Raw genomic sequence first — 16,191 nt, 5'->3', positions numbered from 1 at the left:
TACTAATCCGCAAGATAAATTTAATAAAACTAATTAATTCATGATTTGCAACTTTGATGATACAGTAACCATCAGCTAATTATGAATTAACATACCTTATTAGATTCATCTCGTGAATCAGCCTAAGATTTCTACAATCAGTTTTGTAATTAAATTTTATTTAATACTCTAAATGATAAGATTTTTTTATATGATAGGGCTAAAGTTTAACCCTCCGAAATCAAACACCCTCTTAATTTTGTTTTTTCTTTCAAACCATGATCTCACGCGTGTGGTGGGCGCATCAATCTCTGCATCTAGGCGTGCAGGCATCACATCTGGAGATTTTCTTTTTCTGTTGTCGTCATGGTTTCATTTTCATCTTTTTCCCCTCTCCATGTCAAACCATTGCATAGGTGGATAGGCACAAAGATTTTGTAGCGTGCTCAAAGTTCTTGGCTTCTTGATCCTCGTTAGGATGTGAATCCAGACAAAGTACAATCATTTTCTTTTGAAAGGAGGGTTACTGGATACTGATCCTCTCCCACGTAGACGTAGGAGCAAATGATTTGCCAGAGACTTGGTGGGGAGGAGGATTGATGCTGGTGTGTGCGACAAACTGACAACACGCAGCAGGGAACATTGTAGAATACAGCGACGTCCGAGCTTGCTCTGTTTGCACAAGTGTCGCAGGACTGTGTGCTCCCTGTCTCCCTGAATCACACGTAGAAATCTGGTCCGCACGGCGACGGTGGCGAAGGGAGAGGTTCACAACGTTGTTCTGGGATGTACAATCATTTTCATCAAATGCCGTAGAATGATTTGAGTGAGACCCGGGTGCAGGGATTGGTGCAGCTATGGCAGCAGGGGACATTGTAGGATCAATCTTGCTTCTAGCTTCAGATGTCTTTGTGTCAGTTTGTACAAGTGGCACAGGATGCATCATGTCTTCCAATCATTCAGTTTCTGTCCTCGACTGAGAAGGGGGTAAAGGAAAAGAAAGCGAGAAAGAGGCTCATAACGTTGTTGCACTTCTTGCGGCTGCGTGCAGCAGCTGGTAGCATAGCATCAACAGCAGCAGCTGCGCTGCAGCCGCAAGAAGTGCAGTGTCTTTGATGAAATCTGTAAAATCCATTTCGACTAGGTACTACCGTACTAATGTCCATTTAACAACATGTTTTTGCCTTGCCATGCAAAAATATTGCTAAGTATAAGCACTGGCAGTGTCTTTCTACGCATGCACGATGCCTATGGATGCCTATTCTATCCTGCATTGCTGCTTGAATTGGTAAACACTTGGGTATTCCAGATCCTTATAATATAAGGATGTGCTAGTATACTCTGGCATGCATTTATCCTATCCCGCATGCTTTAAGTACGTGCTGAGAGGTTAACATGATAACATGGAAAAAAGAAACAGTACAAGTGGAGTGTAAAACTGTGATGTAGATTGTAGACAACTAAATCTGAATTGTAGGTATGTTGATTTTTTATTTTATTTTTTTGGAGGAAGGTATGTATGTTGACATTGATGGTAATTTCTTTCACAGTAGTATGCACTAATGCAGGCATTAAGTGAGCTGACATTAACACTTATGCAGTTCCTGAATTAACAATTGAGCAGTATGCATTTCAATGATTAAGTTAGTGCACCCATTTCTTTAGGGTCTGAAAATATAGAATGCAAAACTTGGACTGTTGCTCAGAGTAATTAACCACATAGCAGCACAAAGTGTACCTTACCCAAAATGAAGTCTACTGCTTGTTCAGAAAATAAAATGTAGCAAATGAGGAGCAAGCTTCTCTCTGCACAACAAAAGTCAACATTAGAAACACTTAAATAGGTGATAATAGTTACATGCAGATTATAGAAATTTACTCTGGCGAAAATGCCATCTGATAGTTCAACTAGGAAATCTGCTGACAAGCTAAGTTGCTGCATCTCATCCACACAGTTTCAGTATATGCAAAATGGAAAAATTGGAACTGCACTTCAGACAACTGAATCTCCTACTCCTATAACAACTGAAACAGGCAGCAGCGTAAGAGTGCCTACTCCAAAATATTCTGCTGGATTCTGCAGTAGAACTGTAGCCTAATGCCAGATCGTTGCCTAGAGAGTTCTCAAAATGTTGTAATGTTCAAGTTTCAGTAAAATCTCACAAACACCAAACAATCAAGTTACTCCTGGGAAGGGATCGATCCACTCACCGTCGCATCTCCTTCCACCGCACTGATACAACAGAACCCAGTTCTTTCCAAGAGCAAAGCCACTCCTGAGCACCTCGTTGACCCAATGATCCATCAACACCAGGCCGCCGCGGCTGCAGGTCCCCACCCGTCGAAGAAGTGGCATCAGGTATCAGCATGACGCGACCGGCGGCTCTGCCTCCTCCGCGTGCGCATCATCTGATCCCACGATGCACAGAAACGATTCGAGCATTGGGCGGCGAGCGAATGTGATGGGTCAGCGGAAGCTCATCGCGGAGGTGGAGGCGGAAGATCCCGCGCTTCTGGAGTTCTGGTCCTTGGCCTGGCCGGAAGAAGAGGAGACAAGTGAGAGCTGCAGCTAGATTTTGGGTGGGGCGCGGATTGGGGAATGAGAGCTTGCGACCTTCCGCTTCCAATGGAGGAAGGCGGGTGCGATGTGGCGGCGGCGGGTTTCGTTGGAGGCGATTGTAGTGGACGAGTGCGACCCACGACAAGGAGGCGGCCGTCGCCGTCGCTATCGGCGTTGGCGGGCGAGAGGGGGGAGCCATGGCGATCTCGGCGGGGACGGCGGCGCGGGAGGAGAGGAGCGAAAGCGAATGGAAACGGATAGCCGATTGTGGTCAAAAGATTTTTCATACAACCCCCTGGCGATCCAATTTAGGGGTATGTGTAAAATAGCGATCCAAATATTTATATATAGACCCGCATATTGGATCACGATTAGTAATTGCGATCCTAATATTTTTTATTAAACCCCCTAAAATGGACCTACAATTTTGCAGCGACCACCCCGCCCGGCGCAAGGGTACGGCGGGCACCGGAGAGGGGAGCTGGACGTCGGCGGCGCGATGCAGAGGAGGCCAAAAATCTCGGCGAACTCTACCAGCGATGGAAGACCCTATCCTACCTCCGCCACCAGTGCTCCGATCCACCGCGTCGAGGGACAGGACGACGAGGTCGAGGCCGACGGCCACGAGGACGAAACGGAGGGTCACGTCGCCGGCGAACGGGAGGATCGAGCTCAAGAACACGTCTGCCACCGCGTCCGGGGACAGGAAGCCGCCGGAGGACGCTGCATGATGCCGCTCGGAGGGAGGCCGGGAGGACTATTCCTTGTTCTCTGGCATGGCGAGTGGCCGAGAAGCAGGGTCACGCGCGCGGGCTCAAGGCTCGCCACTGTGGCGACGAAACCCGATGCAAGCGGCGGTGGTGATGCAGCAGAGACGCTGTTGCAGACGGTCACATGGAGATCGTCGAGCAGGTGGCCAGGCGGCAGCCCGTCAGCAACCTCCATCCTGCCCACCAGCTGCTCCAAAATCTAAATTGTTACCGCAGTAGCTTTCAGTAATCAGTATTCACTCACTAATTCGAAATGAAGTAGAACTGAGCTTCAAGAACCAAAATGCCATTCCGAGTTGTCATTCAAAACTGTCCTTTTCGTGCTTGCTTGATTTTGATCCCACCTCGTCTTTCTCAGTCAGGAACAGCGCGCCACTGCAGCAGCGTGAACACCAGTTCGCGTTGCTTCTGCGCGTAGAAAACACCCTTGCGTGCCCAAATCGAGGTGGACGACAACACGCACGTCGGGTCGTCTCGTCTCTTGTGATCTGATGCTTATGGTGATCATGAGGTAGCATTGCGAGTTCACCGTCAGAGCGTGTAATAAATGGGTATTGGATGGCAGGAGAAACTGTCGGCGTGCCTGGTGGATGGCTAGCTTGAGCTTGTAGCTTAGCTACGAGGAGGGGAAACTTCGTCCAGATTTCGTTCTTCAGAGATAAGTAGATTTTGTTTGATTTTAATTTTCTGGAAGGAATTTTAATTTCAATTTTTGTAGGGAGAGGATGTGGGATTCATTAGACTTTGATCGGATAAAACTGAACGGCTCCAAGTTCAACAAGGCCCTAATTTGAAAGAAATGGGCCAGATTGCCTCAGCCCACAAAGAATCTGCTAATGAAATAATCTCTTGCAGCCTTCTTCGAACATCACTCTGCCAACGAGCCCCAGCCTGCAACAGTCTGGCATGCCTTCTCGCTTTGAGCCTTTCCGCCTTCGTGCTCCATTGAGGCTCCCTTTGGTTCAGCTTCCCAGCTCAAATTCGCGTTGGAGAAATCGGATTGGCAACCAAAGGGTTCCGGCAAACAAATCGATTCCGGTGAATCTACCGATTCCAGCCAGTGCGAACTGAAATCGGCAGCGACCCCAGATTTCCCAGCTGCGGCGCGTTTTATTTACCCGCTATGCCATCGGTTACAACGATCGAACCGTTTTTCTCTTGTTCGCGTGAGCTTCTCTTTCCTCCTTATCCACGAGCTGCCCCGCCGGCTGCAGGTGCTCCCGCCGCTGCAGCTGCTCCCCTCCGACGCCCTCCCCGGCGCCCCCCGCCGGCCCCGCCGCGCCCCCCAACGCACGCCCGCTGCCCCCGCCGCCCGGCCCCGACGCGCCCCGACGCCCCAGCCGCCCTCCGCCCGAGCCGCCCGCCGCTAGCCCCCCCCCCCCCCCCCCGACGCGCCCCGCCGCGCCCCCCGCCGGCCCCCGCCTCGGCCGCCCCCCGCCGCCCCCCAACGCACGCCCGCTGCCCCCGCCGCCCGGCCCCGACGCGCCCCGACGCCCCAGCCGCCCCAGCCGCCCGCCGACGCCCAAGCCGCCCAGCCCCGACGCCCCAGCCGCCCGGCCCCGACGCCCCCCGACGCCCCAGCCGCCCCCCGCCCGCTCGGAGCACGTAGGCCCCGATCTCAAATCGTTATTCTCGCGACCCTCGGCGATCCTTCCCCCGCTTCAAGGTACGGCGATCCTCTCCCCCATCCTCTCCTCTAGTTCGGCGTGGTTTGGTAGTTGTGCTTGGTCCGTGGCTAGGAACTAGTTTATTATTATTAATGCTGTTAGTATCTAGCAAACAAGAAAAACATTTTTACTGAACTGCCAGTGGCATGGTCAGGTGGGTGTCCTGGAGTACCTGGGCACAGCCACATTTTTCAAATGTCAATGGAGATAAGCTGTTTACAAGGCCTAAATCATGGTCGATTACCTCTGGGCATAGTTCACGCACTATCGAAAGTTTCTAGCAACCGCACTATGGACTGCTGTTGAAACAATTGCATTTGTTTGATATACACTTCGTAATTGTTATGTCAAAATCAGAATATTGTCTTATTTGTTATCTTTTGTATTGGCAAGAACATAATATTATTATTATTATTGTTATTTCATGATGTTCTGTTGGCAGGTTGAGGTTTCAAAAGAATTTGGCATCCCAGTAGAATCCCAACGATTTTGGGTGTGGGCTAAGCGGCAGAACAACACCTATAGGCCCAGTCGGCCATTGGACTTGCAGGAGGAAAAAACTGCTGTAAGTGGAATGCCCATTCTCGATGTTATGTTGGTGTTTGATGCTGTTAGATTACCATTCAAATTGTTCTCTTTAAAAGAACATGTTGGGTAACTGCCTCTACATTCACAATGAAAACTTCATGAGGCATTTTCCTCCTGTTTTCTTCCAAGTAACTAGCATTGCAAGTGATGAATCTTTTGGGGCTTAAGGGGTGGAATTGTACTTGCCCAGCCTTGCCATCAACTGAACAATTAATACCTTTTTGTATCATTTTGTGAAATTAATAGGAATGTCAAGTTCAGAAGCTTATACCGGTGGCTGTATGCCTCGTATCACGATAAATGCAACCAATCAATTAGGTCTTATATATGTTCTCTGTCATACATTTGGATGACATACCAAATCCCTGTACTGTTAATTTCTTGTTTCCTTATTTTATGGATTTTGCAACCTAATTTCTGTTATGATATTCTTGAATTCTGCTGGTTTCTTTATCCTTTCATTTATTTTTGTATCTGTCAGTTATGTTGATTCACAGCTAAAGTAATGTTCTCTCGTTTGGGCAGATTTGCATGCTTAAAGATGCAATAACTGTAACCAAATTACAGACTTCTGAAGTAAGGCTGTTCTTGGTGGTTCATTTCAGACAGGTTAGATGATTTACTTTTTCTTGATTTTGTCCCCATACTTTGATTTGTCTTGGTTATTTCTTTACCATCTAACATAGCTTATAAAGCATACAGGAGAATCAACCAATTTCTAGAGTTACACATGTAGCTGTTCATGTCATCTTCTAACTATAGTGCCAGAAATTTTTGTATTTGGGTATCTTGATTGAAATATTGCAATATTATATTATGGTACAAGTATGTTTTAGTTTATAATGCATTCCTGTTCCTAATGTGCCAGCTGAAAATTCTTTTTGCAGAGCGCCAGGCTCCTCCTCCAGCTCCTGCTCAGAGCGGTGGTGGCTCCATCCTTGGAGGAATTGGGTCCACAATTGCTCAAGGTTGGTATAGACAGCTTGTCCTTTTCGGGTCCACATATATCGTGTTAAAAATATCTTCTTGACAACACTATTCGAATTTGTAACTGGTCATACCAGTTTACATTTACATTCTGGCAGCTTGATAATTCTTTTTATTCACACTAGTATGGCTGAGAAGGCGGTGTGGGATAAGGAAAATGTGAAGCACTTCTGTGACATATGCATGCATGAGGTTAATGCTGGGCATACGCCATTAGGTCATTTGAACAAAGTCGGATGGAAGAATGTTGCAGAAAAGTTTGAACACATAACTGGTCGGAAACTAGAACATTTGCAACTCAAGAATAAATGGGATAGTCTGAAAAGAAGTTATACTGTTTTTATGGAGTTAAAAAATGCTACCACTGGACTTGGTTGGAATGATGACAAGCAGACTGTAGATTGTTCAAATGAATGGTGGAACGAGCATCTTGCGGTGAGTGTCGCAAGAATTGTCATTTTGTAGTTTTGTTGGATATTTTGTACTATCTAATTGAACCATTGTATTGCAGAGATGTCACGATCCAAGTAATGGAAGGAAATGCAAACATGTTCAGTTTAGAAAACGTGGTCCGGACAACTTGGAGGCGATGCACATCATGTTTGGAAGTGCACATGTTACTGGGGCATCTGCTTCCATACCGGGAGATTTGTCTGATAATTGCAGTGATGACGAAGTGCATGAGCTTGAGAGAAGCCCCTCAAATATCCACATGTCCAGTATGCTCCAACATAAAGGCAAGAAGCGTAAAGGCCCTTCTTCTACGTGTGCGGATGACAAGGAAGAGAAAAGTCCATTCTTACGTCTGTACAAGCAAACCTGCAGCAAGATCGAAGATGGAGTGAACAAGATCACGAGTAGTATAGAAGCTTCATCGGCCCCTTATATGACCAGCAACATTCCTACCCTTGCGGAGGCCTTGAGGATGGTGAAAGAATGTGGAGTACAGGAGAAAACTGGCCTCATGCATACAGCTGCAATGGCGATAATGAAACCTGATTTTAGGGAGCTCCTCGGATTGCTGGACACAAATGAAGGAAGACTTGATTTGCTGCAAAGGGAGCATGAGATGAAGAAGTTGCCTTAATCATTATGTTCAATCTTGTTATGTGAATCCTTACTGTTGTTTGGACCATTATATTGTTGTTCTTATGCTTGCAAACCTTTATGTTTGAGTCCTTGTTTGTTCGGACCCGTATTTGTATGAAACCTTTATGTTTGCGTCCTCATATGTTCAGACCTGTATGTTGATGATCTTAAATGTGGTTTATGGTATGTACTTGTTATGCTTATGCTTGCAGAGGCATGGACGATTTGGTAAAGAAGGGTCACAATGAACTTCAACTTCTAGCCGAGTTGTCTAAGCAGGCTGCCACCATTGGACATTTAGGTGACCGGTACACCGAAAGGTACTTGAATAAAAATGATTACAGAAATCCTCAACAATGTGGAATTGAGTGGGTCGAAGAGTGCCTAGCTGCCTCTAGATATTTCTACAAGATGTTTAGGATGACTCCTGAGGTTTTCTGGGAACTTCATAATTTGCTTGTCGCTAACTACGATTTGAAGTCAACAAGCAATGTTTCATCTGTGGAGTCACTAGCTATATTTTTATGGATTGTTGGAGGACCTCAATCTTTTTCTCAAGCTGAAAACCGCTTCATTCGGTCCCTATGGACAGTTCACATTAAATTTAAGGAAGTCTTGAAATATTTGAGAAAATTAGCAAAAGATAATATCACACCGAGGGATCCTACTTTCAGTACGGAGCATGCAAAGGTTAGAGAAAACCGTTTCTGGCCTCATTTCAAAGATGCTATTGGAGCCTTAGATGGGTCACATGTGCAAGTTTCGGTACCTACAGAGGATGTTGTCAACCACACATGTCGGCATGGGTACACATCGCAAAATATTCTAGCAGTTTGTGATTTTGATATGAGGTTTACTTTTGTGGTTACTGGTTGGCCGGGCTCTGCACATGACACACGGATCCTCAATCATGCCTTAACAAATTTTGGTGATAAATTTCCGAAACCACCTGCAGGTACAAATGCTAAGTTTGTGTATACTTTGGTATTATTTGAAGTATAAGTCATGAAGTATATGTCATTAACTTGTCTTCTTTTTTAGGCAAATACTACCTTGTGGATTCCGGTTATCCGAACCGAACCGGATATCTTGCTCCTTATAAAGGAATTACATATCATCTACCAGAATTTCGTCTTCGCAGACAGCGAGCACCTCAAGGGAAATATGAGATGTTCAATTATTTGTATTCATCCTTTCGCAATGTAATTGAGCGTGCATTTGGAGTCCTTAAGCAAAAGTGGCGTATATTGAAGTTGATGCCAAGTTTCTCAACTCGTATGCAGGCGCATATCATTATGGCTTGCATGGCATTGCACAATTTCATTCGTGATAGCGCGTTACAAGATGATGCGTTTGACAAATGTGATGAAGATGAGAACTATATGCCGCGAGATGAGGACGACACCGAGGAACCAGAAGTGGCGCAACTAGAAGTGGATGAAATTATTGAGGAGGAGGACGAGGTTACCATGAACATTGTTCGTGATAACATAGCTAATGCTTTGATTAGTTGAAGATAATATTTTAGTTAGGTCGATGTGGATCTATATATCTTTTGTATTAATTATATATGTCAAACTATTCTAATTATGTTAATTTCCTCTCCAAAACGGTCATCTACGTATCCTTACAATTAATCAGCATATAAACAGTCCTATATAGTTTCAGGGGCAAAACTGACATTTCTCACAGAATCCCACAGCTGACAGCTGTTTCAGCCAAACAGCTTTCAGCTTTCCTACAGCTGTCAGCTCACAGCAGCTTTCCCAAATCTGATTCAGCTGTGGGAAAGCTGCTGTGAGCTGACAGCTATAGTAAAGCTGAAAGCTGTTTGGCTGAAACAGCTGTCAGCTGTGGGATTCTGTGAGAAATGTCAGTTTTGCCCCTGAGACTGTATAGGAGTGTTTATATGCTGATTAATCGTAAGGATACGTAGATAACCGTTTTGGAGAGGAAATTAACATAATTAGAATTGTTTGACATATATAATTAATACAAAAGATATATAGATCCACATCGACCTAACTAAAATATTATCTTCAACTAATCAAAGCATTAGCTATGTTATCACGAACAATGTTCATGGTAACCTCGTCCTCCTCCTCAATAATTTCATCCACTTCTAGTTGCGCCACTTCTGGTTCCTCGGTGTCGTCCTCATCTCGCGGCATATAGTTCTCATCTTCATCACATTTGTCAAACGCATCATCTTGTAACGCGCTATCACGAATGAAATTGTGCAATGCCATGCAAGCCATAATGATATGCGCCTGCGTACGAGTTGAGAAACTTGGCATCAACTTCAATATACGCCACTTTTGCTTAAGGACTCCAAATGCACGCTCAATTACATTGCGAAAGGATGAATACAAATAATTGAACATCTCATATTTCCCTTGAGGTGCTCGCTGTCTGCGAAGACGAAATTCTGGTAGATGATATGTAATTCCTTTATAAGGAGCAAGATATCCGGTTCGGTTCGGATAACCGGAATCCACAAGGTAGTATTTGCCTAAAAAAGAAGACAAGTTAATGACATATACTTCATGACTTATACTTCAAATAATACCAAAGTATACACAAACTTAGCATTTGTACCTGCAGGTGGTTTCGGAAATTTATCACCAAAATTTGTTAAGGCATGATTGAGGATCCGTGTGTCATGTGCAGAGCCCGGCCAACCAGTAACCACAAAAGTAAACCTCATATCAAAATCACAAACTGCTAGAATATTTTGCGATGTGTACCCATGCCGACATGTGTGGTTGACAACATCCTCTGTAGGTACCGAAACTTGCACATGTGACCCATCTAAGGCTCCAATAGCATCTTTGAAATGAGGCCAGAAACGGTTTTCTCTAACCTTTGCATGCTCCGTACTGAAAGTAGGATCCCTCGGTGTGATATTATCTTTTGCTAATTTTCTCAAATATTTCAAGACTTCCTTAAATTTAATGTGAACTGTCCATAGGGACCGAATGAAGCGGTTTTCAGCTTGAGAAAAAGATTGAGGTCCTCCAACAATCCATAAAAACATAGCTAGTGACTCCACAGATGAAACATTGCTTGTTGACTTCAAATCGTAGTTAGCGACAAGCAAATTATGAAGTTCCCAGAAAACCTCAGGAGTCATCCTAAACATCTTGTAGAAATATCTAGGGGCAGCTAGGCACTCTTCGACCCACTCAATTCCACATTGTTGAGGATTTCTGTAATCATTTTTATTCAAGTACCTTTCGGTGTACCGGTCACCTAAATGTCCAATGGTGGCAGCCTGCTTAGACAACTCGGCTAGAAGTTGAAGTCCATTGTGACCCTTCTTTACCAAATCGTCCATGCCTCTGCAAGCATAAGCATAACAAGTACATACCATAAGCCACATTTAAGATCATCAACATACAGGTCTGAACATATGAGGACGCAAACATAAAGGTTTCATACAAATACGGGTCCGAACAAACAAGGACTCAAACATAAAGGTTTGCAAGCATAAGAACAACAATATAATGGTCCAAACAACAGTAAGGATTCACATAACAAGATTGAACATAATGATTAAGGCAACTTCTTCATCTCATGCTCCCTTTGCAGCAAATCAAGTCTTCCTTCATTTGTGTCCAGCAATCCGAGGAGCTCCCTAAAATCAGGTTTCATTATCGCCATTGCAGCTGTATGCATGAGGCCAGTTTTCTCCTGTACTCCACATTCTTTCACCATCCTCAAGGCCTCTGCAAGGGTAGGAATGTTGCTGGTCATATAAGGGGCCGATGAAGCTTCTATACTACTCGTGATCTTGTTCACTCCATCTTCGATCTTGCTGCAGGTTTGCTTGTACAGACGTAAGAATGGACTTTTCTCTTCCTTGTCATCCGCACACGTAGAAGAAGGGCCTTTACGCTTCTTGCCTTTATGTTGGAGCATACTGGACATGTGGATATTTGAGGGGCTTCTCTCAAGCTCATGCACTTCGTCATCACTGCAATTATCAGACAAATCTCCCGGTATGGAAGCAGATGCCCCAGTAACATGTGCACTTCCAAACATGATGTGCATCGCCTCCAAGTTGTCCGGACCACGTTTTCTAAACTGAACATGTTTGCATTTCCTTCCATTACTTGGATCGTGACATCTCTGCAATACAATGGTTCAATTAGATAGTACAAAATATCCAACAAAACTACAAAATGACAATTCTTGCGACACTCACCGCAAGATGCTCGTTCCACCATTCATTTGAACAATCTACAGTCTGCTTGTCATCATTCCAACCAAGTCCAGTGGCAGCATTTTTTAACTCCATAAAAACAGTATAACTTCTTTTCAGACTATCCCATTTATTCTTGAGTTGCAAATGTTCTAGTTTCCGACCAGTTATGTGTTCAAACTTTTCTGCAACATTCTTCCATCCGACTTTGTTCAAATGACCTAATGGCGTATGCCCAGCATTAACCTCATGCATGCATATGTCACAGAAGTGCTTCACATTTTCCTTATCCCACACCGCCTTCTCAGCCATACTAGTGTGAATAAAAAGAATTATCAAGCTGCCAGAATGTAAATGTAAACTGGTATGACCAGTTACAAATTCGAATAGTGTTGTCAAGAAGATATTTTTAACACGATATATGTGGACCCGAAAAGGACAAGCTGTCTATACCAACCTTGAGCAATTGTGGACCCAATTCCTCCAAGGATGGAGCCACCACCGCTCTGAGCAGGAGCTGGAGGAGGAGCCTGGCGCTCTGCAAAAAGAATTTTCAGCTGGCACATTAGGAACAGGAATGCATTATAAACTAAAACATACTTGTACCATAATATAATATTGCAATATTTCAATCAAGATACCCAAATACAAAAATTTCTGGCACTATAGTTAGAAGATGACATGAACAGCTACATGTGTAACTCTAGAAATTGGTTGATTCTCCTGTATGCTTTATAAGCTATGTTAGATGGTAAAGAAATAACCAAGACAAATCAAAGTATGGGGACAAAATCAAGAAAAAGTAAATCATCTAACCTGTCTGAAATGAACCACCAAGAACAGCCTTACTTCAGAAGTCTGTAATTTGGTTACAGTTATTGCATCTTTAAGCATGCAAATCTGCCCAAACGAGAGAACATTACTTTAGCTGTGAATCAACATAACTGACAGATACAAAAATAAATGAAAGGATAAAGAAACCAGCAGAATTCAAGAATATCATAACAGAAATTAGGTTGCAAAATCCATAAAATAAGGAAACAAGAAATTAACAGTACAGGGATTTGGTATGTCATCCAAATGTATGACAGAGAACATATATAAGACCTAATTGATTGGTTGCATTTATCGTGATACGAGGCATACAGCCACCGGTATAAGCTTCTGAACTTGACATTCCTATTAATTTCACAAAATGATACAAAAAGGTATTAATTGTTCAGTTGATGGCAAGGCTGGGCAAGTACAATTCCACCCCTTAAGCCCCAAAAGATTCATCACTTGCAATGCTAGTTACTTGGAAGAAAACAGGAGGAAAATGCCTCATGAAGTTTTCATTGTGAATGTAGAGGCAGTTACCCAACATGTTCTTTTAAAGAGAACAATTTGAATGGTAATCTAACAGCATCAAACACCAACATAACATCGAGAATGGGCATTCCACTTACAGCAGTTTTTTCCTCCTGCAAGTCCAATGGCCGACTGGGCCTATAGGTGTTGTTCTGCCGCTTAGCCCACACCCAAAATCGTTGGGATTCTACTGGGATGCCAAATTCTTTTGAAACCTCAACCTGCCAACAGAACATCATGAAATAACAATAATAATAATAATATTATGTTCTTGCCAATACAAAAGATAACAAATAAGACAATATTCTGATTTTGACATAACAATTACGAAGTGTATATCAAACAAATGCAATTGTTTCAACAGCAATCCATAGTGCGGTTGCTAGAAACTTTCGATAGTGCGTGAACTATGCCCAGAGGTAATCGACCATGATTTAGGCCTTGTAAACAGCTTATCTCCATTGACATTTGAAAAATGTGGCTGTGCCCAGGTACTCCAGGACACCCACCTGACCATGCCACTGGCAGTTCAGTAAAAATGTTTTTCTTGTTTGCTAGATACTAACAGCATTAATAATAATAAACTAGTTCCTAGCCACGGACCAAGCACAACTACCAAACCACGCCAAACTAGAGGAGAGGATGGGGGAGAGGATCGCCGTACCTTGAAGCGGGGGAAGGATCGCCGAGGGTCGCGAGAATAACGATTTGAGATCGGGGCCTACGTGCTCCGAGCGGGCGGGGGGCGGCTGGGGCGTCGGGGGGCGTCGGGGCCGGGCGGCTGGGGCGGCGGCGGGCGGCTGGGGCGTCGGGGCCGGGCCGCTGGGGCGTCGGCGGGCGGCTGGGGCGGTGGGCGGCTGGGGAGTCGGGGCGCGTCGGGGCCGGGCGGCGGGGGCATCGGGCGTGCGTTGGGGGGCGGCGGGGGCGCGGCGGGGGGCGGCGGGGCGCGGCCGGGGCGGGGGCCGGCGGGGGGCGCGGCGGGGCGTGGCGGGGGGCGGGGGGCTGGCGGCGCGCGGCTCGGGCGGAGGGCGACTGGGGCGTCGGGGCGCGTCGGGGCCGCGCGGCGGGGGCAGCGGGCGTGCGTTGGGGGGTGGCGGGGGGCGCGGCGGGGCCGGCGGGGGGCGCCGGGGAGGGCGTCGGAGGGGAGCAGCTGCAGCGGCGGGAGCACCTGCAGCCGGCGGGGCAGCTCGTGGATAAGGAGGAAAGAGAAGCTCACGCGAATAAGAGAAAAACGGTTCGATCGTTGTAACCGATGGCATAGCAGGTAAATAAAACGCGCCGCAGCTGGGAAATCTGGGGTCGCTGCCGATTTCAGTTCGACTGGCTGGAATCGGTAGATTCACCGGAATCAATTTGTTTGCCGGAACCCTTTGGTTGCCAATCCGATTTCTCCAACGCGAATCTGGGAGCTGGGAAGCTGAACCAAAGGGAGCCTTAGCTCAGTGCTCAGCAGGGCCGTGCCGCAAAATATGTGGGCCCTGTGCCAAATTATAATTTAGGCCCTCAATCTAATTGCAAAGTAATATAATAATTTTTACACTATAAATTATAGCTTAATCACTTGGTATAGCTCGAACACATTTCTAAAATCGGGTTAGGATCTTATTGTCTACCCGCATGGCTCAGGGTGCGTTCGTTTCCTAGGATCTAAAGTTTAGACCCGTCACATCAAAGAGAATCTTGTTATTTAGAAGTATTAAATAAAGTCTAATTACAAAACTAATTGCAGAACCCTAGGGCTAATTCGCGAGATGAATCTAATGAGGTATATTAGACCATGATTAGCGGATGATTACTGTGGCAAATTATGGATTAATTAGGCTTATTAAATTTGTCTCGCGAATTAGCACCCATTTGTGCAAAAAGTTTTGTAATTAGACTTTATTTAATACTTCTAAAAATGATAAGATTCTCTTTGATGTGATGGGTCTAAAGTTTAGAGGGTAGAAAACGAACACACCCTTAGCCCGGCTCGTATCATGCAATGGCATGCTATCTGATTAGATTGGCTGAGGAGAGATGTGTTTGGTTGCCCGTATAAGATAAAAGATGATAAAATACTATTACCATAATATTTATTTTGTGTAACCATATTCTTATTACTTTTATTTTACCTTGTTACATCTTAATATTTCTTAAAATATATTAATATCACTTGATATGTACTAATCATGTACTAAAGAGGAGGTGGTTGCACCCAGTGAGCCAGGCTCCACAGAAACGCCCAAAATCTGCGTATCTGCAGAGCCAGGCTCATGAGGTACTTTTGCATCTCGTGAGCAGCTCGGAACACAGTACGAGCAACCAAATAGTTGCAGCCTGCATCCTACGGGCCTGGTTGCAGCATATGCAACCAACCAATGTTGTATTCCTTCTTTTTCGTTCTACGATCTCATAACAAGCCATATTTTCTATGATTCTATCCAACTTCCACACTACATGACTTAAAATACAGATGCACAAATAGAGAAAGGATGAAATTAAAAGGGCTCTAAATTTCAAGAAGAAACTATAGGCACACAAAGGTTGATCGGTAGTGGCTTCTATTGTTTTAGATATCCCCGATCCAACAAGAAGCGCCTTCAGTGGTCGAGCAGCACCAGCCACCAGCCAATCCCAAATGATCAATTTGTGCTAGGACTGGGATTAGGCTTAAGAAAAAAACGAGATTAAGGAAAAGAAATGTACCCACAAGGAAACAGCAAGAGATTGGGATTAGGGACGCTTCATGCTACAATGTTAGGATGTACAACTGCTGTTAGTCCTTTTGCTGGAAAAAAAAAGAGAGGAAAAATTGGGAAGAGATTGATGGAGTAGAAGGAAAGTTTGCGCTGTTGCGACGTTTTCCCGAGAAGCTGTATAGAAAGAAACTTGAGTGGCCACGTCCAGTTTGCAAGCACCAATGACACTCTAGTAGTAAACTAATCTAGCTTGGGGGCCCTGCATTTTTGGGGGCCTGTGCCAATGCACAGGTCGCACGTGCCCAGGGACGGGGCT

At 45.0% G+C, this 16,191-nt stretch overlaps 1 protein-coding gene and 1 long non-coding RNA gene across 2 annotated transcripts; one reads left to right on the top strand and one right to left on the bottom strand.

Moving 5' to 3' along the window:
* Nucleotides 1-235: 235 nt before the first annotated feature.
* On the bottom strand, nt 236-2,787 carry LOC112887401. Its single transcript, XR_003227557.1, has 3 exons — nt 2,594-2,787; nt 2,191-2,512; nt 236-1,785 (listed from the first exon to the last, which is right to left on the bottom strand). It is a non-coding gene; the product is annotated as an uncharacterized LOC112887401 (long non-coding RNA).
* Nucleotides 2,703-3,582, top strand: LOC112887400. The gene is made up of 2 exons (XM_025953560.1): nt 2,703-2,853; nt 2,973-3,582. The coding sequence occupies exons 1-2, from the start codon at nt 2,737-2,739 to the stop codon at nt 3,510-3,512; spliced, it is 657 nt and encodes a 218-aa protein (XP_025809345.1). The 5' UTR covers nt 2,703-2,736; the 3' UTR covers nt 3,513-3,582.
* Nucleotides 3,583-16,191: the final 12,609 nt, after the last annotated feature.

This window comes from Panicum hallii, chromosome 3 (assembly GCF_002211085.1).
Source record: "Panicum hallii strain FIL2 chromosome 3, PHallii_v3.1, whole genome shotgun sequence".
Classification (NCBI taxonomy): domain Eukaryota; kingdom Viridiplantae; phylum Streptophyta; class Magnoliopsida; order Poales; family Poaceae; genus Panicum; species Panicum hallii.
Note: the sequence above shows the minus strand (reverse complement) of the source record. Positions and strands in the feature narration are given on the sequence as shown.

Bases quoted from the DNA above. Each gene is read 5' to 3' on its own strand.
- LOC112887400 (XM_025953560.1), top strand. From the start codon at position 2,737: ATGGCGATCTCGGCGGGGACGGCGGCGCGGGAGGAGAGGAGCGAAAGC. The intron at 2,854-2,972 runs GTATGTGTAAAA...ACAATTTTGCAG, and splicing joins CCTGGCGATCCAATTTAGGG to CGACCACCCCGCCCGGCGCA.